This window comes from Sorex araneus, chromosome 3, assembly GCF_027595985.1.
Source record: "Sorex araneus isolate mSorAra2 chromosome 3, mSorAra2.pri, whole genome shotgun sequence".
NCBI classification, from domain to species: Eukaryota; Metazoa; Chordata; class Mammalia; order Eulipotyphla; family Soricidae; genus Sorex; species Sorex araneus.
Genome location: NC_073304.1, coordinates 214,605,098 through 214,630,100, shown reverse-complemented (window position 1 = coordinate 214,630,100; position 25,003 = coordinate 214,605,098). Strand labels below are relative to the sequence as shown.

At 49.8% G+C, this 25,003-nt stretch overlaps 1 protein-coding gene across 2 annotated transcripts in view; it reads left to right on the top strand.

Annotated features, from left to right (window-relative positions):
* Positions 1–7,233: 7,233 nt before the first annotated feature.
* Positions 7,234–25,003, top strand: part of IGF2BP1 (insulin like growth factor 2 mRNA binding protein 1) — a 40,022-nt gene continuing 22,252 nt past the window's right edge. For both annotated transcript variants that reach the window (XM_055132813.1, XM_055132812.1), the window contains exons 1-2: positions 7,234–7,408; positions 8,584–8,644. In XM_055132813.1, the coding sequence (XP_054988788.1) occupies positions 7,234–7,408; positions 8,584–8,644 (236 nt within the window). The remainder of the gene's footprint in view (positions 7,409–8,583; positions 8,645–25,003) is intronic.

Sequence of the window (25,003 nt, the reverse complement as noted above, 5' to 3'; positions counted from 1 at the left end):
CCTGAAATCTCTAACTGTGAAGAAATCTGAGGGGATCTGACCAGAGACAGAAAGAGCTCCTGTGATGGGAAAGGAACATCATGGTCTTGAAATTAGGGAGATTAGGGAACAACTAGCTCAGAGATTTCCTTGGCTGCTATGTTCCACTATCCACACAAACTAATCAGTCTTTTGAATGGTCTTATTTGCTTATGGCTAGGCTGATGACTGTGGGACACACTTTAAGCAAAACAAACAAACAGACAAAAACACAAAGAAAAAAAGAAAGAGGGAAGGAAAAAGAAAAGGAAAGAAAAGGTGCTTGGGGGCTGAACATAATGCTTCATTTGATCACTCTGACCATGTCTTCTCGTTAAGTATAGAAAGATATGAAAAATACTTATTTAATATATAATATATGAAAGATATGAAAAATACTTATTTAATATATAATATACCTCTCAACACCATGCTGAACTCTCTGGGTGGTAGTATTTAGTCTTCTAGGATGTGATACATAAGATGATAATAAAAATTAGTTATGAGCATGGAAGAGAAAAAACATGGTACAAAGCAGCAAGAGTGTCAAGTGAACTTTCAGATAACAAAAGTCTGGGAGTCCAGGGGTGTGTAGCATTGGAGTCTGATCACAAAAATGGAACATGTTTCTCGTGGGGGTGTACACAAGAATTCAAGCATCTCTGAACCTTCCCCTTCAGCAGAAACAACAATTTGACTGATAACAAGTTAGTGATAGGGGAAGGAAAGGTTTGAAAAGGTAAGGCTGCAGAAAAGGATAGAAAGTTTGATTAGTATATTGATTAAAAAGAGGGAGGGAACGGGTCTGTGGGGAAGAGACACTAGAGAATACTGAAAGGGGGAAGGGAAATAATGAAGAAAAAAGAAAAATTGAAAAGAGGGTAAAGGTAAAGGGGGAGGAGGAAAGGAATTGACAGTGTCGGGAGTAGGAAGAAAAATGGAGGAACAAAAGGAGGGAGGGAGGGAGGGAAAGGGGAGGGGAGGGGGAGGGGCAGGGAGGAAGAAGAAGATAGGAAAGAGATTCAGAGCCTCTTTTCAAAGCGTTTTAGAAATAACTAATATTGGTTTCCTACACACTTTGTACACACATTTTAGAAATGAAAATCATAAAAATGTATTAAAAATACATCCATCCTACAAAAGCTAACAATTATTTCAGGTTATGCTTAAGATAGAAGTTTGCTTAATAATTTTTTTTTAAAGAGGGTTTTTTTTTTTTTTGAAAAGGTAGGTGAACCAAAGCTCTTTCTAGATTGTTAACCCATGAAAATCAAAAATCATACAATTCTCAAAATTTGCTTTTCAGTGAATCAATCAGCTGTACTAAAACAAAATGCTATTAGGCTGTATCCCTTTGTAAAACTGCTTTTTACAATGACAGATTGAAGTGTGGTTTCAGTGCATATTTTTGTAATATTAGTGAACTAGTGGATGGATTAAAAAGTTTAAACTTAAACATATATTTAAAAATACATAGCATCAACTCCTGTTAAACACTCTGAAATATTTGAGACAGTTTTGTGAAAAAAACCTGACTAGAAACAAAAGTAAAACCAATTAACCTTATCATGAGTAGTAGAGTTTAAGCAAAGAAAATTACTTTGCTTTCCAGCTAGTAGTATTCTATTAGTTTGAAAAAGCAGTTACAGAGCTGTAATGATTCTATGAAGTTTGATGCTCTAACAGATTCATTTAAATCATAATAATTTAAAAATAAGATATTTAGATTTCAAGTACAAAACTGTCTTATTACTATCCCTATCTAAAATAATGCTTAGGTAAGGAGTCCCTCTTCCTTTGCTGTTTTCTATAATTTAATTAAGAAATACACACTTATGTCTTTATCTTTCTTGAATTATACAATTTACCCCCAAGTGAATGATCTACCTTGTATTTGTGCAAAATAAGGACTAAGTAAATCTGTTCATTATCATTTAACTTATTTTGGTGTGAAAAAATGCAAAAATCAGTTAAAAGTGTAGTGTGAGAATGTCACTGACCATTTCTTTTACATATGTTAACAGGGATTAGTGTACTGTAGTTGAATTTACTAACAAGTTGAATACGAAAACATTCATTTTTTAAAAGTGAATAAATTATTCCCTTCCTTATCTAAAAGTTTCAACACTACAAACCTGAACAACAACAACAACAAAAGGCAACAATTTTGTCATACATTGTGCTTTATAGAAAAACCAAAATAAATTGTTCTAGAAGTTCTTTTTTCTTCTTGAGCCTCGCCTCTGGAATAAACATATTTCTCTTTAAGTTTTTAAAGACTGAATTCTTTGGGGTAACAATTTGAAGGAGGAACATTTTCCCATTCTGCTTACCATTCTCTTGCATTTTACAAGTTTTCTTAAACACAAAATTATCCTTATTTCACAGAAAATGCTGTACATGCTTTTAAATTGGAACCAATTTACACTTTTTCAGAGCTTATAGGTATTTAAAAGTATCACATTAAGTCTTCAACTGCAGGAAGTAAAAATATCTCAAGAAATAACAATGGGAAAACCCAGCAAACAACAACAAAATAAACAAAAATCAAACAAAACACTAAATTCCTCATAATTTTGGAGTGAAAACAACCAGTTTTAGAAAATATGAAATGGTTTGTATTTTCTAGAAACCATAATTAAATTTCTAAAATCATGGGAAAACAAAAAGAAAGAAAAATTCTAACTTAATGTACTTCTTAGATGTTTTCTTTCCTTTTTTTTGTCCTTTCTTTTGTAAAACATTCTAAACTTTAAAAATAGAAAGTCACTGACAGATGTTAGATTTAAAATGCAATATACATTCTGGGGATTTATTCAAAACTCCTAATGCAAAAGAGAAAAAAGCTATATGCCCCAAAATATCTACTCAAATCTCCAGAAAAATTAAAAAATAAATTGATGTAATATATATTTAAAAATAACGATTGTATAAAACAATATCATTGGTACTACCATAAAAAGTTGAAATGGTATGAACTCCATCTACTGAAGTGAATGTTGTATGTTTGCTAAAAATAATAGTAATGAAAACTTTGAGACAACTTGTGAAAACGCTTTTTGCAACAGCAAGTGAAAAATTAAGATTTAAAATAGAATGACGAATGTAAAACCATTACAAAAAGGTAAATACTAGAAACATTTAAAGTAAAATCAAATTTGTATGACAATGGTGGAATTGAGTTTTTGCTTTATATTTCTATCTTTTTCTTTTGAAAAAGTTGATAAAAAAATGGATCAGAATGTCATCTTTAAATGTAGTCAAATTTCTGTTTCTGAATTCACTCAACTGAATTTTGTAATTGATCATGTAAGAGTACAATAAAAAATTATTATTATGAAACAATCCTGCAGCTATATTTTTAACTCTCACAAACTAAATTTTACCCTGCTCTGAAGACTGTCTTTCCCAAGGAAACTAAGGGGGGGAAGGGAAAACAAATACACCGTGCATGTTATTTTAATTATAATAAAACAACAAAGAAAAGAAAAATGAGAGCATCAATTGGTCAATCCTCTTTTAACCCAGGAGTGTGAATCTTGAAAAGCTAGAATCTTCTCTCTGGTTAATTTTAGTGCTGGGCTCACTCAGAGGGGAGACATGAAACACCAATCATCAAGCAGGCTCCCCTGCCCCAGCCTAAAATAGCCAGGTCACCGAGGCAAAACTGATGTGGGGGCTACAAAGGTCTCCTCTCCCCCAGCTGTCTCCTCTCTTGTGCTCCGGCAGCCCCTGATTATACACAGAAGCCCTAGGCAGGGGGATTAGAATTCAGTGAAAACAGCTGATTTTTAAAAAGAACCAATCAGTTTCAATTTGCCAATAGTTGGTAAAATTTTAATTTAATTTACATTTCCTCCTCTACTGTCATTTATAAACATTTGGAAACAACCCATTTCAGGTCATTTCTACCTATTATGTTTTTTAAATGGCGAAAAAAAAATCAAAAGTGAACTGAATTGAATTACCTAAAAAAACTTGTGTTTCCTTTTAAGAGCAGGATAGGGAAAAGGTGGACTGACTTTTGTTAGAATTTAGAGATCCGGATGGTGATTTTTTTGTGGGGTCTAACTTGCTTTTGTTTTGGGACTAAAGAGATAGTGTAGTAGATTTGTTTCTCCAAGAGAAAAGAACCTGAGAAAGATGTCTATTAATTTCTAAATATTTAAACGAAGGAAACAGCACTTCTGGGCAGTGGAATGTCCTGCCTAGTACCCTTTTCCTTGATCCCCAATATAACAAATAATTTAAGTAGATAAGGGTTGCGACTTTAGGAAAAGGCCAAGGAACACAGTAGCCTCTCAGATCTTTCAGTCCTTTCAAAAGTCCACACACACCACCCAAATAAATCCCCGGCAACAGACCCACACATTCTGGCCAAGAGGTTTTTTTTTTCTCCCCCCCCCCCACTCTGGATTCTTTAATTTTCTCCTAATTTCTTTTTGCTCTGCAGTTAGTGTCACTTTTTCATTTCAAAAATGCTGAACGAATACCTACTAAGTGGCAGGCACCGTTTCCAGCTCTTCGGCTGGTTTTAAAATTATGTTTATGGTTAGAAGCCGGCTAGATATTAAGTCTGAAACAGGGGGGAGGGTGGAAGGAGGTGTGGGGGGTGGGATGCAGCTGTCCCTTCCTTGTGGAATAGAAAACAAGCGTTCTGCTAGGCGGATAGCTCATGGTACTCTAATTTCTGTCGCCCCTAAGGAAAGAAAACCACCACGAAACCCCCCAAGCCGACCAACACGTGGCTGCCTGGAACAAAACGCGGACTTGGGAGGGTGGGTTTTGAAGGTGGTGGAGATGGAGAAACCGAGTTGAAGCCCGCCCCCGCCCCCCATTTCTTTTCAGCACGCGGGGAAACGGGGGGGAGGGTGGCTGGGGGGGAGGCGGAGAACGACAAAGGTGCCGCGGGTTGTCTTTTGAACTCCCGACTTTCCGAAGGGCAGAAAATCGTCCGGCAGATGAGCGGTGCGCCGAAGTCGGAGTCAGCTCGCTGACTCTGCGAACAAAAAATAATAACAAGAAAAAAAAAATCCCAGGCATTCATATCGGTGTAGCCAACACGTGTTGCGGAGTGGGCCCCGGCCGCAGGCGACTGAGACAATGGGGTCGGGGACCGGGAAAGGGAGAGTGGCCCCCTTCCTCACCTGCCCTGGCCGCACACGTGCCCCGAGAGCACTGCTTCTCTCCCCCCGCAGCACCCGAGCGGCCGCGCGGCACGGGAGCCTCGCCGAGCACTGGGGGCCCACGCCTCTCTTTCCCCTGCCTCGCCGGGCCAGTGGGCTCCGGGGTCCCCGGGCCGCGCGCTCCGCCGCCCCCCGGCACCGCCCCAGCCCCCGGCGCCAGAAACTCGTTGGTCTCCTCCGCTGCTGCGCCCGGGCTCCGGGGGCGCGTGGACTGCGCGCCCCGTTCTCCGCCGCCGGCACTCCGAAACGCGCGCCCGCGGCCCCCTCCCCCACCGCCGAGACGGGGGGTGCGACCGCCCACGTGTCGCCCCTGGCCCAGTCGGCGCCTTCCCCGGGGTTCCCGGGGCCGGGGGATCGGGAGCGAGTTGGTCAAAGGCGAGGGAAGGGACCAGGGCGGGTCCGCGCGGCCGCCCCGGGAGCGCGCGGGGGGAGGGGCCGGCGCCCCCTCCCCGCGCTCCCGCCCCTCGCTTCCCCGAGCGCCGAGCGGAAATCACCCCCTCCCCCCGCGGGGCTGACCTGGGGGCGGGGGCGGGGCTTCGCGCCCGGCCCCCGGCCCGCCGCCCGGCTCCCGCCTTCCCGCCGCGACCCGAACCCGGCGCCCCCAACAAAGTTCCCGCGGCCGAACCCCGCGCGGGGCCGGCCGAGGTCGCCGTCCCGAGGGCCGCGGGCGCGGGGCCGTCCACCTGTCCGCCCCCCCCCCCCCCGCGCCCGAGGGAGGGAGCCGGGGACCGTCCGGATCTCCACCCTGTCACTCCCTCCCTGAGACCTCCCCCTTCGGTGCGCCGGGGTCTGCGGGCGCGACCACTCCTCTTCCTCCTCCCCTCCCCTCCCTCTCTCTGGGGTCATTCTGGGCTGGAGCCGCGCCTTTCCCCGGGACCCCCCCATCCCCCGAGACGTTCGCTTCCAGCCGCCGAAACCCGGGTGTGGACCACCCCTTTTACCCCCCGCGTGATTCCTGACACACGGTTTCCTGTGGACCCCTTGTTCCCCACCGCGACCCTCCGTGTTCCCAGTGTCCCGGTCCCGCGCTCGCAGGGCCCCTGGGTCGGGGCTTCCCGGAGCAAGGCTAGGGAGTCGCTCGCGGCTGGGGTCGGAATGTGGAGACCCCCCAGCCCCCCCTCCCCATACACACACTTAAAAACCTGAGGGGGAAAAAAGCGCCTCTCTTTTTAAACCACCAGCTCGCGCGACCCCCTCCTGAAGACCCCAGAGTCCTCGGCTTCTCTTTGTCTATCTCGGCGGTCCCTCGCCTGTCAGTCGCTTGCAGTTAACTGGGGTGGGGTGGACAAATTCTACCCCCCCCCGCAATAAAAAAATAACCGCCACATTTTAACCTTAGAAGAGGAGGTGGGTGATTCTGGGTCCGACCACCCTCCCCAGCCAGGCGGGGGAGGGCGCTGGGTGGGGGCGGGGCGCCTCCCTAGGGGCCAGATTCTGGTCCAGGGGGAGGGGGTAGATAGGGCTGGGGAAAAGCCGCCCCCACCCGCTGCGGGACCGGGGTGGGGGGGCTGTTGCGTGTCTCGGGCCCCCATTCCCCCCCAGGGCTGGAGACCTGGGGGCTGGAGCCGGTCGGAGGGCAGACGGGGGGCCTGAGGCGTCGGGGGTCTTCCCCTGCAGGGTGGGTGGGGGCTTTCACCACGTGGCTTCGCCTTTTTTTTTTTTCCGCTCCATTTTTTTTTTTTCAAGTCGATTTTATTTAGAGGCGGCGCCAGGGCGGCCGCGGAGAAACGTGACACACCAGCCCGCTCGCCGGGGTTTCGGACCGAAGGGAAGGAGCCGAGCCGCGTCCTCCGCCTCCCCGCGCGCCGCGGCCACTTCTCCGGGCCTCCCCGAACTCTCCCGCTCCCGCCGCGCGCCCGCCCGCCCGCCGCCCGCCGCGCCCCGGGTTCCGGACCCCTCGAGGGGTGGGGTGCAAAGAAAGTTTGAGGCTCGCGCCGCCCGGCCTAGGAGACCGCCGCCGCCGCCACCGCCGCCGCCGCCGCCCGCTCGGCCTTGCCCGGGACCGCGCGTCCTGCCCCAGCCCGTCACCATGAACAAACTCTACATCGGCAACCTCAACGAGAGCGTGACCCCCGCGGACTTGGAGAAAGTGTTCGCGGAGCACAAGATCTCCTACAGCGGCCAGTTCCTGGTCAAGTCCGGCTATGCCTTCGTGGACTGCCCCGACGAGCACTGGGCCATGAAGGCCATCGAAACTTTCTCGGGTAAGAGGGCACCCACCGCCGCGAAAAGGGCGCCCCGCGACCCCTGCGGCGGCCCCCCGCCCCCACTCCCGGCCCGCCAACTCCTTTCCCCCCACCCCCCGCCCCGGGCCTGCGGCGCTGCCCACCCTGCGCCCCCCGCCCCCCACCGCCTTCGACGCCCCCAGCCCGCGCGCCGAAGGGTCGGGATTTCCTCGCGCTCGCGCCGGGCCGGTTTGGTGCGGCGGCGGCCGCCCTCCCTCCCTCCCCCACCGACGGGGCGGGAGCCCCTCCGCACCCCGCGGCCACGGGGGTGGCCCGGGCGCTCTCAGGGCCACGTCCGCCCCTCCCTGTCGGCGGCGGGGCTCCCCCCCCCAACGCCCCACGCGGCGCCTTTTGGACGCCCCCCACTCTCCTTCCCCCGCCCTAGGCCTTTCCCGGCGCGGAAGGGAGCCCCGCGCGTTTCCGATTCCGCGCGTTTCCGCGGGGACGGCGGCCCCGGGGGAGTGGGGGGGGGGGAACACGGGCTCCCGCCTCCCGCCCGGGGCCTGAGCTTGAGCCATTTTGATTTGAAAGTGGGGCGTGAGCCGGTGGCGCGGCGGCGGCGGCGCGGGGTCGCCATGCTGCTTCGCGAGCCGCCCAGGCGGGGCCCGGGAGGCGCGCGCCGCGGCCGCCGGGGACCCCCTCGCAGCGGGGCCCCGAGCGCACCCCGGCCCTCGACGCCCGCCGGGCCCGGCAGGTGACCGCCCCGCGCCCCGGCCCGACGGGAAAGTAAAGTTTCAGTCCGCGCGCCCCCCGCCCGTTCGGGAAACGAGGCGCTCTTTTCTCTCCGGGACGCGTCTCCCCACATCGAGGCTCCTGCGGGGGGCCGGGCGGCCGGCGCGTGCACACGCGGACGCCCTCGACCGCTCCCGAGTCGGGCGCGCAGAGCAGCCCCCCGCCGGGCTGGCCCCGGGGCGGTTAGGGGTGCGAAAGGAGAAGGAGGAAAATATAATAACGCGTGTGTGCGGGCCACCTTTCCCAGAGCCGGCTTTTCGCATCCGGCCGCGCGCCCCACGGCCGGGCTTCCTAGGAGCTCATTTACCGGTTCAAGTCCTGGGTTCCCCTAAACGTCTGTCTCCTGCCTTTTCCCGCCGCACGACCCCCTCCCCCCACTGCTGTGCAAAGTCTCATGTTTTATAATTTTCTTTAATCTTTAGGGAAAGTAGAACTGCAAGGAAAACGCCTCGAGATTGAACATTCGGTCCCCAAAAAACAAAGGTAGGAAAGAATCGTTTTGGGCGGGGAGGGGGGGTTGCTCAGGGACTGTGTTCTGGAGCGGGGGGGGGGGGGGGTCCATCGTGTCTCCAGTGGAAGAAACCTATTACTGGCTTTCCCACCCCCAACTCCGGATGTTGGGGGCAGGGAGGGAAGATTGGCCAAGATCTTGTAATGGGTGGTTTACAGCTTGTAAAAAAAAATAAAGCTGGGGTTGAGGTGGGTCAGGAGATGGTACTAGTAGGACAAGGAAACATCAATGGGGGAGACAGCCCTTGGTGTTGGTTTTGGGGTGTGGGGCCGTTTTTGTGGCAGAGCTGCCTTGGAAGAGTTCCAGCGACTGGCCCCCAGCCCCCTGCAGTGGTGGAGCAGGCCGCCTGCTCTTGCTTTCTTCACTCTTACCTGGCTTTTAAGTCTATGTATGTATGTGTGTGTGGGTGGGGGGGGGTGTCCCCTTCGGCCCCCTAGGGTGTACGTGGAGTGAGTGCCCATCCCCAACAGAACCTTCTGTGCTTGTGCTTTAAATTTCTGCAACAGGCAAGGATTGCCCCCATCTCTCCAGGGGGCTTGGGCCCTCTCATCAACACCTCCCACCAACTGAATTTTCCAAAAAATCAGCTTTGGCTGTAGGATATTTTCCCACCCCCCACCCCCCATTCCCTAACTCCTTCAGTCCATTGTTAGAAGGGCCAGCTGGGGTGTGAGCTTTGTGTTCAGGCTGTGAGCTGGAGAACTCCTTGGATGGATGCTGTGTGTGTGAGTTCCTCTGTTCCAGTACTTTAACCTCTCTTTGGCAAAATGGGATGCCAGGATCTGATTCATGTTGAATTTCAAGTTATCCCTTGGACTCAGTCTGGGGAGTGTTAAGGGCAGAGTCTTGCTGCTTTCTCAGATCCCATGGTAGTAGGTGTGTTGACAAGAGCAGAGTTTCTCTCCTGTTGCAGCTCCCAGTAAATCTTTGACGCCCCTCCCCGACCCCCCATTTCTACCTGGAACTTTCTGTATGCATTTCAGAGAGCCCTGAACTTCTGGGTGGGAAGAGTGGGTGGAAGGGCTGCATTTTTGTTGTGACAGTTAATTGAAACTCTAGAAAGTTCTACGAGAGATAAAAGTCGGTTCTCTGGCATAGCTTGAGATACTTAAATAATATGGAACTATTGTATCTATAGATGATCAATAATAGCTTGTGACTATGTTTATAGAGCTTGTGATTTAACCTTAAGTGCTTGAAATACTCTGGTATTGGAAAGGCAATTAGATTTAGGAGTCAAGAGGCAATAAAATGGGAAAGAACAGTCTTATTTATTATTTTGAAGTATTTCCTGGAGATGGAAATAAGAGAGAAACATACTGAAACCAATGGGATTATTGAGATTGTGGACGTTTGAAGACTGAAATGAAAAGAAATATCTAGGATAATTAAAAATTCTGAAATGTGTGGAAATTTTTTATTTTGCTGTTGAGATGGTTTAAAATTTAAAGGATAGTAAGTAAAAAGCAAGAGAAATAGTAAGATGTGCTGGAACCCTAAATATTTATATTTTAATTTCCATGGTGCTCTGTATTTATGGATCTTTTTCCCTGAGCCATCTGCTTGCTTTCAAGTCATTTCTAAGCTCCTTCTTCCCTCCAAAATGTATTACTGAGGGCTCTTTTGAGTTAGGAAGGGGTGGGTTTGTGAGAAGATTGGGTACAAAATCTTCATTTCCACACCCATATTAAATTAGATCTTTTGTTCTTTCCTGAAATAATTTTTGAGCATGAACATCAAATCAAGCCTGTTTTATTTTTGGAAGGGTAGTGGGGATGATAAGGCATTTCAGTTTTCTAGAACGAATCAAGCTTTGAAGTTTTAGAATTAAATAAAGTTTGTTTGCATAAAGTTAGTTGGCCCTATCATTTTGTGTTCTTTGAGGAAGCCTGTTATATATACGTTTTCAGTCTGTCTGAAAGTATTTCTCCAGTTGGTTTGTTACTTTTTCAATCAAATGAGTGTATATAGAAGAGGAACTAGTTAATTACCTATGACTAATGTTTTAAGCAAAATGAACAACTGCATGTAGTTTGTGTTTGAATACTTGTGTTTTTACTGTATTATATACAGTGAAAGATATAACTACTTCTGATGCAACTCAGTTTCAAATAAATTAGGACTTTAACTTTTCTGAAAGATATCATTTAAACTTATCAGCTTACACGTTTCTGGCTTTCCTTATTTGCTTTTTTGAGGTGATATTTTTGTTTCTTGGGGGTGGGGTGGGGATTGAGCCAAAGATAATATTGTATCAGTAAGCCCTGAGCAATCTGAATTTGAATTATTAATATAGTTTGTCCTAAGTTTGTATCTACTTGTTAAATATAAATTCTGCCTTTTTATAAGAGCCCAAGAGACAAGACACTATACATTTAAGCCAAAACCAAATTAATTTGAATCTCTGAACCACCTTACTGTAATTAAGTTTAGGTGAGCAGTTTGAGCTTTCTAGTTGGAATTTGTATATAGTCATTGTCATGTTGGGACAAAGAAGAAAAATCAAAAGCATTTTTTAACGGTTGTGGAAAGGGTTTATGTGTTTTAAATTGAGAGACTGAAGAGTAGCTAAGGGAAAAAGAGTACTGGCTTAGTGGGAGCTACTTACTTTAGGAAATAACTTTATTTTTAAAGAAATTTAAACTTTTGTCTTAACCACAATATATGCCTTTCTCTAGAGGAATGTGACCTTAAGATTGTATACCTGCTGTCACCAGACTCTATCAAAAGGAAAGGTGTTGTTGTTAAAAATAAAGCAATATATTGTAAATATTTTTAGGTGAATGAAGAATAGTGTTCTGGTTTAAAAAGACTGGTTAAAAAAGACTGTTGTTTCCTCAAAGCTGATCACACTGTTCCTTTATCATCCTTATCATCCTTTCCTTTAATTCTCAGCTAAAACTAAAAAAAAAAATCTCATACAAGTGTGTGTGAGAACTCGGAGAAGAGGAAGTTGTTCTAACTTGGTTCTGACTTTCAGCTTACTTTTCTGAAGTTTTCAGCTTTAAGAAAAAAAGAATCTACAAAATGAAGTCCTATAAATGCTAAAATTTTAAGTGATTTTAAAATGATTTGTGGAAGCTCTAAAGAAAGAATTGGGCTACTCAATTTGAAAACAAGCATATTTTCTTTTTCTTTGAGAAATTGGTTTGTCTTCAATGAAAACTGTTCCACAGGGTGAGAATGAATGAAAGGGGAATTAAAAAACAGGGCTTGCAGCAGTAAAAGGCATTTTTTAGATACTTTCAGTAGTTCCAGTTGAAAGATATACATCTGACTTGGAGTCAACAACTCTTGCCAGTTTATGACACTTTCAGTATAAGTTTTTCTTAGATGAGTACATTCTTCCTTTCTCCTTTAAATAAGTTTTTTTTTTTTTTTTTTTGGTTTTTGGGTCACACCTGGCAATGCACAGGGGTTACTCCTGGCTCTGCACTCAGGAATCACCCCCGGCGGTGCTCAGGGGAACATATAGGATGCTGGGATTTGAACCCGGGTCGGCCGTGTGCAAGGCAAACGCCCTACCCGCTATGCTATCACTCCAGCCCCTAAATAAGTTTTTAAAAAAAAAAATTTTTTTTTTAAATTCTCTTCACTGGAGGAAGGTGGAAATCAGAATTTCATCTCCCCTGTTCCACCTCCAAGTTACATTGTACAAATTCACAAAACAGCTAGATAGATTCCCAGTTCCCTTCCATTTGCTGTGGTGAGCTGTCCCTGACCACCTCCCTCCCTGTAAGCTCTGTGGGGTCTGTCTTTGGGAAGAGTTGTAGCTCTCCAGAAACTTTTGTTTTCTGACCTCTAGTATGAAGATGAAATTTACTTGAGTGGTTTCTCAGGGCAAAGGGGAGGAATTGTTATTTTCATCACTAATTTATTCAGAATGTAGCTAGCTCTCCCAAATGTAAAGTTTTGATGACACAACTTTCTATGGGAAAAGAGCAAAGCGTTTTTATAATTAGGTTTTGCTACATGACAGTAGTAATTGCAAGAAACTTAATTCAAAGGTTCTGAGCTTCTAATCTTCTAAAATCTTCTGGAATCTTCTAAAATTACCTTAATATATGTCATTTGAATCTATTTTATGTGTTTGGGCTTATTTAGGCTTACTTTTAAGAGTTTATTCTATGCTTTAATGTGTAACAGCCATTTTACAAAGATAACGTACAGAGAGGCTAGTGAGTGTATAATTTTAAAACATTGAAAAACGAAAGATTCAGATCTGGCTTAGTTGAGTGGAGAATGGGGGAGGCAGCAAGTGCTGCCGGTTGGGGTGCCACTTTGGGATTTTATGGTGAAGAAATGTGTATTGATTATACCTGTGTTGATTTGTGTGTGTGTGGTGGTGATGTGGGCATCTGAGTAAATACATGAGTCAGTGGCATTTGAAGAACAGACCTTTTGCCAGCTGTTAGGATTTAAATGCAGCCTTGTTCGCTCCCCATCCTCTTAAAAGAATCTTAAAATGTGGCTAATGTCTTCCAGAGAGGGCAGTGTAGATTTTTGGGATGCTAGTGTGAGGGGAGAGAGCAGGGGAGGAGAAGGAGCAGCAGGGGAGACCGGAGAAATCAGACAGGTTAGTCCTGGGTTGGAAATTCCAGACCCGGGGGGAAGGGGGAAAGAGAAAGAGAGATGGGGGTTGGGGTGGATTTCCCGCTTCCCTTTTAAAGAGGAGCGGCTGGAGGCGCACAGCGACGACCCTCGGGAGAGGGAGGCGCAGACGCTGGGCCGGGTTTCCGAGACGGGTGGGAGATTGGGCAAAGGGCGAGGCTATTTTTGCTTTCCCAGTGCCTGCCTTCCCTTCCCTTTTCAGCGAGCAGAAAAAGTCTCCGGTGCTGGAGGCTCTTCCTGCAGAGCCGGCGCTGCCCTGCCCCTCCCGTCCCCGGCCCAGCCCGCATTCCCCCCTTGCCCTCTGCACCCCCCCTTCCTCCTTTGCGAACAAGCCCCGGCTGCCTCTCCGCATGCCTGGGTCTGTGAACAAGGGTGTGTTGGTCCCAGAGCCCCCCAGACCCCCCCCCCCCCCCAGAGCCGGGGCTGTGTGGCGCCTGCGAGCAGTCTCGCCTGAGTCTGGGAACCCCCGGCATCTCGCTTAGGCATGGAGTTGGCCCCCAGCTGAGCCCGCACCTCTCTGGGTGGGTTTCCATGCAGTCTTTCTGCTCTAAGGCAAAAACAGAAGGCCGCTGATGGATACATGTGAAGTGGAGAGGAGAGAGGAAGAAAGTGAAGGTGGGGGGGAAGTCAGAGGATGAGCAAGGTGCAGAGGAAATGGAGGTGCCCCTACTTGAGACCTTGACTGGCAGCAGCCCCATCTCCAGGCTTGAATGTGGTCTGCCTGCCCTCCCGCCCGCCCAAAGGCTGCCGGGACAGAGACCAAGGGAATAGTAGTAACTAGAGGGCCTGGGGAGAACTTTGACTCCAAGTTAATAGGAAGGAAGTCTGCACCTAATTTCCACCTGTGCATATCACTCTTAATATTTATTTTTGGGCCACACCCAGTTGTAAGCTCAGGGCTTACTCCTGGCAGCTCGAGGTACCAGGCTGGGGACTGGACTCCGGTTGATCATTGGGTTTCGCTATAATCGAGGAAAACGCCCTTCCCGCTGTACTATCCTGCAGCCCTATACTTCTTATAAATGCCTGTCAGGACAAAAGCAAGAAAAGGTCTCCCTTTCTCCCCCAAATAGGCACTAAGTAGAGGGCATGCCCATTTGGTTCTTGGCAAAAGTCTTTGGTACAGGAGAGAGCCTGTGATTGCCCCCTTATCTCCCCTGCACTTTGTCTCCCCCTAAGCAGGGAGATGTTTTAGTTCCCTCCTGAGTTAGTCTCTTCTAGCAGCAAGAACTTGTGGCCTGTGTTACTGTGGTAAGGGGTCGTCCTAGTAGTGGGGATTGCAGAGTCAACTTGGTTACTAGACCTGCTGCTTACCATAGCAGACCTTCAGGGAACCACAGGTTTGCCCCAGCTCACCCCCTGAACACAGACCACTGGAATGTGAAGTGTATTGCTTCCCAGCACTGGCGAAAACCTGATTGTGAAAAAACACCCAAGCTGTAACCAGCTGCACAGAACCACTACCAGAAACACAGTTCTAGTGCACCATCTAGGCTCCCAGCTTTGGATGCTTTCTGGTGCCTTTCAAAAGAACAGAGAGGGCCAGAACGTTAGTACAGTGGGTAAGGCTGTAGCCTTGCATGTGACCAACCCCGGTTTGATCCTCAGCATCCCATATGATCCCTGGCACCCACCAGGAGTGTTAGCTGAGTCCAGCGTCAGGTCCACCCCAAATAAAACCAACAAACAGAAAGAATAGAAAGCCTGGCTAATGCTCAATAATTTTTAGTTTTATTTATTTATTCTGTATTATCTTTCTGACCCCACAGTACACTTTTTGAGTGACATACCTGCAAATTGCTAAATGATTAAAATAAATTTTGATGGAATAGTATAGATATTTTCCAGATTTTTCAGAACAAGTTTGATTATTAGGAAGTGGAGTTTTGGTGAGCAAAGGTGTATAAGGGTCCTGGAGCATGGGTGGGACTTTTGCTTTCTGTTTGAGGGAGGTGTATGTGACTGGTCTTTTAGAGCAGGCAGAAGTGGAGCTCTCTTTTTTGTCTTTTTCCCTCTCTGACATTTCCTTGGATTCTAGTCTATCCTTCTGACATTTCCTTAGGAAAGGAGGATTAACACAAACTTTTTTTGTTTTGTTTTGTTCTTGGGTCACACCTGGAGATGCACAGGGGCTCACTCCTGGTTCTGCACTCAGGAATTACCCCTGGCGGTGCTCAGGGGACCATATGGGATCCTGAGAATCGAACCCGGGTCAGCTGCGTGCAAGGCAAATGCCCTACCTGCTGTGCTATCACGCCAGCCCCGCAACACAAACTTTTTTAAGCATGAGTTTCACTTAAAAAATTAGTGCTTCATCCAGATGTTCTGGCCACTTGACATAGAAAATGCTAAGTCTGAGAGAACTTCGATTGAATAGTTTAGTTTAGTTGATTGGCTAGAGTTAGAGTCTTCATGAGAGACCAGAGAATTCAGAAATTAAATGTTCTCTGTAAAGGTTGGGCTCTTGAGTGTTTTGACAGCAGTAGCCAGAGAAGAATCTCTCTGGAATTTGAAGCCCGTAGAGGGGATGCTCTTCAGGGGGAAAGACTGACCACTTCTGGGTCTCACTGGCCCCCGGACAGAAGGGACCCCCAGGAAAGCTCTCTCAGTGTTGAAAACAAGCTTCTAGGTCTGGCAACCACTTGGGAACCAGAAAGAAACATCTGTATTTTCTGTGAATTCCTGTGACCATGAGCTGGTGCCATCTCTCATCAGCTGTTCCCGGGTTTTCAGGCCTCAGCTTCCTGTCTTTGGACTGTGTGTCAGCTTGGTGCATGCAGTACAGGCAGGAGGTTGGGGTGTTCAAGTCAGCTACAGTAAATTAGATGTCTATTATTATTGGACCATGGCAAATGGACTTGTTTGTTTATTTTGGCCCATGTTTGACTGCTCAGGAGCTACTCTGGGACGCTCCCAGAGGTGCTGGAAGATCATGTGGTTACCTGTGGATTGAACCCAGGCTGCTCTCCTCAGCCGATTGAGCTATTGCTTCAGCCCTGGATGGGAATTTTGAAGGAGATTTTTGTGTGTAGGGTGTTTTGCTAGGTCCCTGTATCTTGAACGGCAAAGACTCGTTTAAGGGAGAGGGAAATGAAGCTTGCTGGAGCAAAGCCCAGGGCCCCTCGGTCTTAGACACCATCACACCATCACGCCTCCTCTTACTTATCCTCCTAGCCCAGATGCTCACATAGATGGGGAAAGCACGGTGGCCAGTGCTGTGCCCAGGAGAATTTAGGCAGTTGCTTCTATTGTTCATGCTCTCAACTTGAGTCAGGCCCTTGCCTGAAACATCAATCTTTTTTTTTTTTTTTTTTTAAATCATACCCTGCTGGTTCTCAGGACTTATTTCTGGCTCTGTGTTCAGGGATTACTCCTGGTGGTGCTTGGGGAACCAGAGTGCTGGTGATCAAATCTGGGTCCGCGGTGTGCAAGGCAAGTGTTAACCTGCTAAACTTTTGCCCCAGCCCCAGATTTCACACTTGTCAAGGGCTAGAGAGATAGTACAGTGGGTAGGGTACTTTCGTTGCAGGCGACCAACAACAATGGGTTTGGTCCCTGGCACCCCATATGGTCCCACAGCACCTCCAGGAGTGAGGAGCCATAAGTTAGCTCTGAGCATCGCCCAGTGTGGCCCTAAAACAAACAAGCAAACAAAAAACTAGCAAAACAATACTGTTGTCATAGGTGCATTTTGAGTAGGGGCATTGGTTAGTGGACAGCACCTCAATCCCGCTGGTCACATCGTTGTAAGATTTTTTTTTTTTTTTTTTTTTTTGCTTTTTGGGTCACACCTGGCAATGCACAGGGGTTACTCCTGGCTCTGCACTCAGGAATTACCCCTGGCGGTGCTCAGGGGACCATATGGGATGCCGGGAATCGAACCCAGGTCGGCCGCGTGCAAGGCAAACGCCCTACCTGCTGTGCTATCGCTCCAGCCCTTCGTTGTAAGATTCTGAATGAAGGGTAGTGTGTGAGTCCTCTTGGGAATCTGAAGAAGGGCAAAACAAGAGTAGCTTCCCTTTGTGTGGGAGATGGGAAGGCTTATCATTTTGTAGGGGAGGACTTGGGGGTCACCCCAGCGCTACGTACATGGGAGGCATGTGCTTGTTCTCTGAGTTTATATCCCTGATCATGTTTGTCTTACATTTCTAACCATTTGGGAGGTGGGAGAAGTGATGGCATGTACATTGTTCTAACAGAGGACACAGCTATAGGTGTGCTCTGTGTATGTGTGTGTCTGTGTGTGTCTTTGTCTGTGTCTGGTCTGGAGATAGTCCCCAAAGATGTGCTTAGAGCCCACCTTCGGATCCACTTCCTCTCAGTTCTTCCTGCCTCTAGGGTGCACATGTGCGTGTGCCAAGCACAGGCCTGTAGCTCCTTTTAACATCTTCTATAGCTCCTTTTAACATCTCAGTCCAGGAAATGAGCATTCAGCCTTCTCCGTGGGGGTAGGGGGAAGGCTTCCAATCCGGAGGTGATTGTGACCGTAATCAGTTACTAAAAAAGATTTTTACAATTTGCAGATTTATATACCCTCTTTTCTGGAGTGGCATTTGAGGTGGCTTGGGCTTGTCAACTTTTGTGTATTTATGTATAGACTCTTGGGTTACACCCAGCGATGCACAGGGCTTATTCTTGACTCTGCACTCAGGAATTACTCCTGGTAGTGTTCAGGGGACCATATTGGGTGCCGGGGATCAAACCCAAGTCAGTCTGTGTGTAAGGCAAGTGCCCTGCTGCTATACTGTTGCTGGGGCCCCAGGAGCTTGTCAACTTTTCATTAGGTTCTTTGAGTAGGAGAAAATACAGGGAACTAAAGAGGGGCTTGTTGAGTGGTATAAACTTGTTGAGGTTGTTTTTTGTTTATTTGTTTGGGGCCACACTCCATGATGCTCAGTTACTCCTGGCACTGGACTCAAGAGTTCCTCCTGGTGCTACTGGCCCCAAGGCTATTTTTTCAGAGTTGGGAATATTGATTCTGCTTCCCCTCCAGCTCTTGTCTCCTCTTTGAAGAGAGCAGTTGCTTTGGCAGGATTTGGAGACCCCTAAAGTAAAAGCTACACAGACCTGGTCGTGTGTGCCTGTGGCCACTGTGTTCAGCGCAGAAGCTGGACTCGGGGTTAATGTGGGAAGTCTGCAGGATTTGGAGGACATTCCTTTGCTCTAGTAGAGCATCACTCATCCTTCCATCCTCCTTATTTCATGTAAAAGAAGGGAAGTCCCTCCTTGTGCTCAAGGTGGAAGCGGGACCGATGCTGGCTTTTGAAAAGATAGTCAGCCTGGCCTCAGGACTCTGGGCTGGGATAAACTAGTTTTCGAGAACTTCCTATATGGTCTTGCTTTTCCTGACCCCTTACAGACCCCTTGAATGAGTATGTCCTTTAACCAGAAGAGGAATGACACCCGGCCAGGCTTGTGTGCCTTTGCTCATCTCTTTAAAGGCTTTTGGGCAGCAACTTTAGTCCAGGTGTGTGAGTGGTATATTGTGGCAAGACACCAGTCCTTGGTAGGGCAGGGAAGTATGCAAATTTATAATAATTCCATGTAAGTAAATTTTTAATGAGATGATACAAACTGCTACAGTAGCTGGTGTTTGAATGCAGATGTGGTATCTTTCTGTGTGTGCCTTGTCCTGCACATAGGGTGCGCCTACTTGTTCTTACTCACAGCTGACTCTTGCATGACCTGCCCTCTGCCAGGAACTCTGAGTATAGGGGGGAAGGAAATAGGAGTTGTCAGTCACTTCTCGAAGCTTTCAGGTTTTCATTTTGTCCTGGGCATTTGAGAAAATAGTTCCATGTGGTAAAATAACGTGACTTCACATGTGTCCAGGACCATTTCTAAGTGTTCCCTGCCTCAGTCTTACATCCATTTTCGTTGTTGTGTGGCTGTCCCATTTGTTCCTCTCTGGAACTGCCACACTTCTGTGCCACTGAAGCCCTCTGCTCTTCTGCTGTCTCTGTCCAGGCCACTGCCACATGGTAGCCTCCTCCTCCTCCTTGTCCCCTGTGTCCGGATGGGATGTCACTTCCTGGGTTTTAATTTTGCGTGATTTGGGTTTTGTCTAAGTGGAGGCGAGAAAATCCCGGCACTCCAGTATTTCCACTGAGATCAGGGAGGAGGGGAGGCCGTGGGCCTGCAGAGGCCAAGAGTGTGCAGAGGCCAAGAGTGTGCGGCAGTGGATGGCCTGGCGGCTCTCTGGCACGTTGAACCTCTGAGCCCAGCCCTGGTACCACCCCTGCCCCCCAGCACTGCAAAGTGTGGTTCCCTGTAATATACATGAAAAGAGATTCCCTAGGAGCTTAAAGGGCTGAAGGTCTTGCTTTGTAGTAGGTGGGAACCCCAGGTTGGCTCACTGGCACCAAATGGTCTCCTTAGCACCGCTGGCTGTGGGTGGCCTCAAAAGAATGAAAATTGGGATTGGGATGTTCCGCAGTAGAGCAGTGGCCTTGTTTGTGTGAGACCCTGACACCTTACAGAAAACAAAACCTTTGAGCTAAGCTCTTTCTTTTTATAAACCCCTTCCCCCAGCTGTTTTTTAGAGAGGAGAGGCAGAACAAACTGACACAGGGTCAGGGGAAGCGCTGGGGGTTGGGGAAAGGGACTACGAGGGGCCCTGTTTCAGGGGCCGATAGCCCCCAGGTTGGCAGATGTCTACTTTTCCTCCTGGTTGAGAGTCTTTGCCCAGAGCACTGTGCGTGGGGCTCAGTGGAAGAGGCGTGAATTCCTTCCGCTGTTCCAGGAGCAGGTCTTTGTTTCTGGGGCCGGCCCTCTCGAGGACCCTGCAGATAGTGTCTTTCCTTCCACACAAGCGGCTCCAGTGGGTATCTCAGCCAAGGCCCTGCCTCGGGTAACTAGCGGTGCTGGGGGTAATCGGGAGCCTCCCTCCCTCCGTGCGAGTTTAGGAGGTAGGAACCCGTGATCCTCCAACGCTGGAGTCCTGTTGGGAGGTCAGCAGATCACGCCTGCCCTACCTTAGTGAATTCTTCCTGCTCCCAGCTGCCTTCCTTGCTCAGGTCACTCGGACTTGATTTTACATTGTGTTTTCCTCTCCCCATTGGCATTTTCAGTCACTCAGAGAGCTTAGGGGTGGGGGGGTGGGGCTGGGGAAGACCACAGAAAATTCCTCTCCTCTGGCCGCTGAGATGGTGGAGGAGCAAAGATGAAGGAGCCCAACTGTGTGGCACAAGGGTTTGAGCGCAGGCATCAGCCCTGCCGGTCCTTTGCCAGACGCGTGAGCTGGGGGCCTGGGGGGGTCAGTATCTTTTCCTTACCTTCCTTGAGACTCATCCGATACTCCCCTCTCAAGAACTCCATGAAATTATCTGGATCAGGGTTTTGCTTTGAAGTCCCCCACCCCCATCCCCTTTTGGCTCTTCTCGTCGGCACCAGAGCCTTAGGCTGAGTCCCCTCCCCCTTCCTTTTGTTTGGGTTTAACCCTGGGGAAAATGGGAGGTGGGGGAAGGGCAAGAATGGAGTGACTTCCCTTCCCTGTCCCTCTCCTGGCAGGAAGGGACAAAGAGTTGACCTTTGCTACTTGCCTACAGAATCATAATTCATACTTCATACGTGTCTTTGAGGAACAAGAATCCTGGTTATCTTTTTTTTTTTTTTTCCCTGACAAGCTGGCGCGGGCTTGATGGTGCATTAGTAACTTGCGGCCAGTGTCACCTTGGACTGGTCACGCAATCTCTGAGCCTGTTTTCTGAATTGCAGAAGCTTCTCTGTCGCCTTTGGGGATTGAGAGGCGCAAATTTCACCTCCTGCGGGTAGGTCTAGGTTCACAGGTAGTTGTAGTTCACTAGGTTCAGAGGTAGTTGCCTAAGACCCAAGATCTGTGAAAATGAAGCATGAATAAGATGGTTCCTAATTGGTGACACCCCAGAAAGAGTTGAGGAAGGGCACGGTCCCCCCACCCTCCAGGTGGCCTCACTCCCCCTGAGGGTGAGAATCGCCCTTGTGCTTTGCTTGGGAGACCCCAGGGTGCTCTGGGACTGTCTCTGGAAGAGGGTCTGTGACGCCCGGCCCAAAGTTCCCTCCCTCTCCAGGCCGCCCCCCTTCTCAGTGGGAGGCCTCCCTGCCTCTTCCCCGCCCAGCCGAGGTCTCTAAGGAATGCCACCCCCCCAGGCCATTTTCTCCCCTCCAGCTTCTGCGGCCCCTCTTCCAGCTCCCAACCAGCCCCCTACCCCCAGCCAGCTCCCACTTAAATGCTTGCAGGCCTGTTTGCAGGCGGGAAGCCCCCTCCCCCACAGGACCACCTCTGTTACAGCCCTGACCACGGGGAGGTCGGGTCTGGATTTACTAAAGGACCCTGGAGGGGGAGTCTGCCCCTCGCTGCCTGCCTGGCTCCTATGGGCTCGGGTTTCGGCCGGTGGCTCTGCAAAGAGAGACAAAGGGCAAAGTCTCCGTCCCCACCCCCACCCGGCAGCCCCCGCAGGGTCCCCTCCCCCTCCTGGGCCAGCACTGTTAGCAGAGGCCCCCTGGGCCGAGGGGGACCCAGCCAGAGCCAGTCAGGGTTACCGAGGGGGTTCTGGGGGGCAGAACATTCTAGATGGTCAGATCCCCCTCTCCCACGTGTGGGTCGGAGAAGGGGGAAATCTCTCCCCTTCCTAGGCTCTGCCATCTTGGCCCACCCAGGGCTGGGTGGGGGGCGGGTAAGTGCTTAGAGTTTCCTGGGTTAGGTGAGAGGGGCTGGGGGAAGGGGCAGCCCACGTGGGGCCCAGGCGTCGCCAGCCCGGCGCAGCCCGCTCAGCTGCTCAGACCTTCTCAATTGCCCGTTCATGAGGACTCCCCTCCTCCCCCTCAGCTGCTGCCCCCTCCCCCACCCCCAGCTGCTGCCGCCCTTCCCAGCCCCTCTCTCCTCCTCAGTTGCCCCGTGTGCCATGTCTGCTGTTCTCCCCGGGGAGAGGCTCTGTCCCACAGAGGGCCCAGGGGCTGAGGACCCTACTGGATAAGGATGGGATTCCCCCATCCCCTCCCCCCCACATACCCTACACAGCGGAGGGGCCTGTTGCTGTGGGCCCTGTTTGGAACCAGCCCCCGCTTCCCGGTCACGAGTCTGCACCGACTGGGCTTGGTTGGCTGCTGAGGGGCCATGGTGGCCGTCTTGGCTGCTGGCCTCGCGGTAGAGGGATTCAGACGGCTGTGTGCCTGGGACACGTGTGAGTCCCTTTCGGACCCTCCGGGCTCTGTGCGGTGCAGAGTCGCCAAAGCCTGATGGTTCTGGAGGCTGCTCCTGTCCCCCCCCATCCATGGAGCAGCTCCGTGTCCTCTTCACTGCTCCATCCTCAGCCAGGTCTCGGGGCTCCCCGAGCCAGGCTCTTGGCTCTTAAGCTCTCTGGGAGGATGCTGACATGGGGTGGGGGGCTTGGGGGGAACTGAGAGCTAAACCAACACCTCTGGTGGGGCACGGGCTGCAGGGGGCGGGGCAGGAAATGGTCGTTACAGGCACAGCCCCTCTCCAGCAGGGAAAATCCCGGAAACTTCCCCACTGCCAGCCTGAGGCGGATGTGTCCTGAGCAATGAATGTGCGCGCGCCTGGGGGTCAGCATGGGCCGCACGCATCACGCTCAGCTTCCCCTAGCCCTCAGTCCTCTCAGGTCCTTACTGCTTCCTGTTGGACACCCCCTTTCCCGTTTGTCCCCCCTGCTTTAAGTTCATTCTGATGGTTTTGTCTTAAGTCACACTGACTTGGGGCCACCAGGGAGTTAGAGTTAACAAGGGCTTGATCACTGCCTGAACTCCCTCCCCCAGTGCCGCTCGATTAGAAAAAACACCCGGAGTGTGTGTGTGTGTGGTGGGGGGGAACCAGGTCAGTGGTAGAGCTTTATACACAGGAGATTCAGGGTTTGATCCCTGGCACTGCAAAATGAACAGAGCATGCCAGCCCCCAGATTCTCTTTCCTCTCATTGTAGCGCTCTCGTGGGCAGCTCGACTCCAGGAACCCCTTGGGTGAAAGAGCCAGTGTTTGGGCCAGAGAGCAAGGTGGAGGGAGTGAGTGGCAGCTGGCCCAGGCCCACTTGGAATTGGTCTCCAAAGAGCTCCGCTCTCTCAGCTTCTGTTTTGGCTTCCGCTGGCGCTGCTCAGATGGGCAGGGTGGGTAGAAAAGCAAAATGCAAGCTCCCTTGTCAAATCATTAGTTTTCAAGATGAGTGAAATGAGCAAAATATTCATCCTCGGGGTTTGCTTCCTCTCTCCCACTTAGTGTCTTCCCACCCCACGTCACGTCTTCCCTTTACTCTGCTTACAAATCTGACAGTCATCAGCCGTATTAGAGCGTAGTTAGCTCTTCTGCAAGTTAAATCCTGTGCCCAATTTAGAGTTGCATGCAGTCAAAGCCAGTTGGCACGCACTTAGCCATACAGAATATGGGCATTCTTCCTGCTGTTGGCATCGGTGCTATACAAACTTCTGCTGTGTTAACACTTCTTGTCAGCCCAGAGTGGTGTAGTTTGGTGAAAGGTGCGTGAACCAGCCTAGGGGAGAGAAGAGTCCTGCCTCAGTGCCGCCGAGTCTCTTCCTTGAGCCTGTTTCCCCATGTCTAAAATGAGGGGGACTGTTTAGGACCTTCTTAGGCCTGGGGCTTACCCTCTCCTGATGCATTGTAGGCACCGGACTGCTTACGCCCAGATCCTCTAGTGCCGGCATCCTGCGTCTCTGTCATTCGTTGATCACAGAGGAGGATAGTTTTGCCCCCTTTTGCCGGCAGTTGCCGACAGAAGTCTGCACAGGACAGTCGCTCTGCTGGCTCAGTCCAGCGTCTGCATCTGCCCTGGAGATTATTTTCCCTCCTTCCTGCCTCTTGCCCAGCGCTAGTCCGAGTCCGAGCACACATGGGCGACTATGTGCCAGATTCTTTTCAGACCATGTTTGTGGGCCCCCACATGCGTGTCAGTGGGGTCCTTGCCTTGCAGTCCCCTCTCCACTTGAGTTTCTTCTACGGATGACACCTCCTCTTCCTGGACCTACACTTTCCAGAGGTCAGTGTTTTCTTTTCTGGCTGCTACTCCTGTCCGTAGCCCACCCGACAGCCCGCCTGTCTGGCTGCCCTGCCTCTGGATCAGCCTGGCACAGAGCCCAGGGCATCGCGCCAGCTCCTCCTCCCCTCCCCTGTCCCACCCCCTTTCTCAGCTACTGCTATGCCTGGAGCGTGCCAGGCCCGCCCCCTTCAGAAGCTTTCCTGGACAATTATTTTTCTCTCCCACCTCTTTATCCTATAGGGCTGGGGAGGCAGGCTGGGGCGGAAGGACTGGTGGGCAGTGATCTCATGGAAACAACAGAAGCTGTCCCTGGAGGGTGACTTGTGCTGAGAGAAGTGGCCAGAGGGGAGCCAGCCCTATGGGGCTGTGGCGGGGGAGTGTCTGAACTTTGTAAGGGGACTGAAGGGTCCCCTACTTCTGAAGGGCAACCGTGAGCAGCCTTCCTCTGCTCTAGAACCGCCCCTCCTGTTCCTTCTCCAACCTGGACCAGGTTTGGGCTTCCTGGGAGCCAGGTACATGGCTGTTCTTCGAAGACCCAGTTGTGTCTGTAAACGTAAACGTTGGTTCCTTATCGTCACATTAAAAATGAAATGAGTGACGCTAAGAGCGATAGTGAACATTCAGAACATAATCCAGTTGGTGTGCAACCAACATAAGCAATGAGGTTGTACTTTGGAAGGGTTTACTTAGTTGTAGGGCTTTATGGTTTTATATCTTACCTAGAGAGCCTCATCCATTAT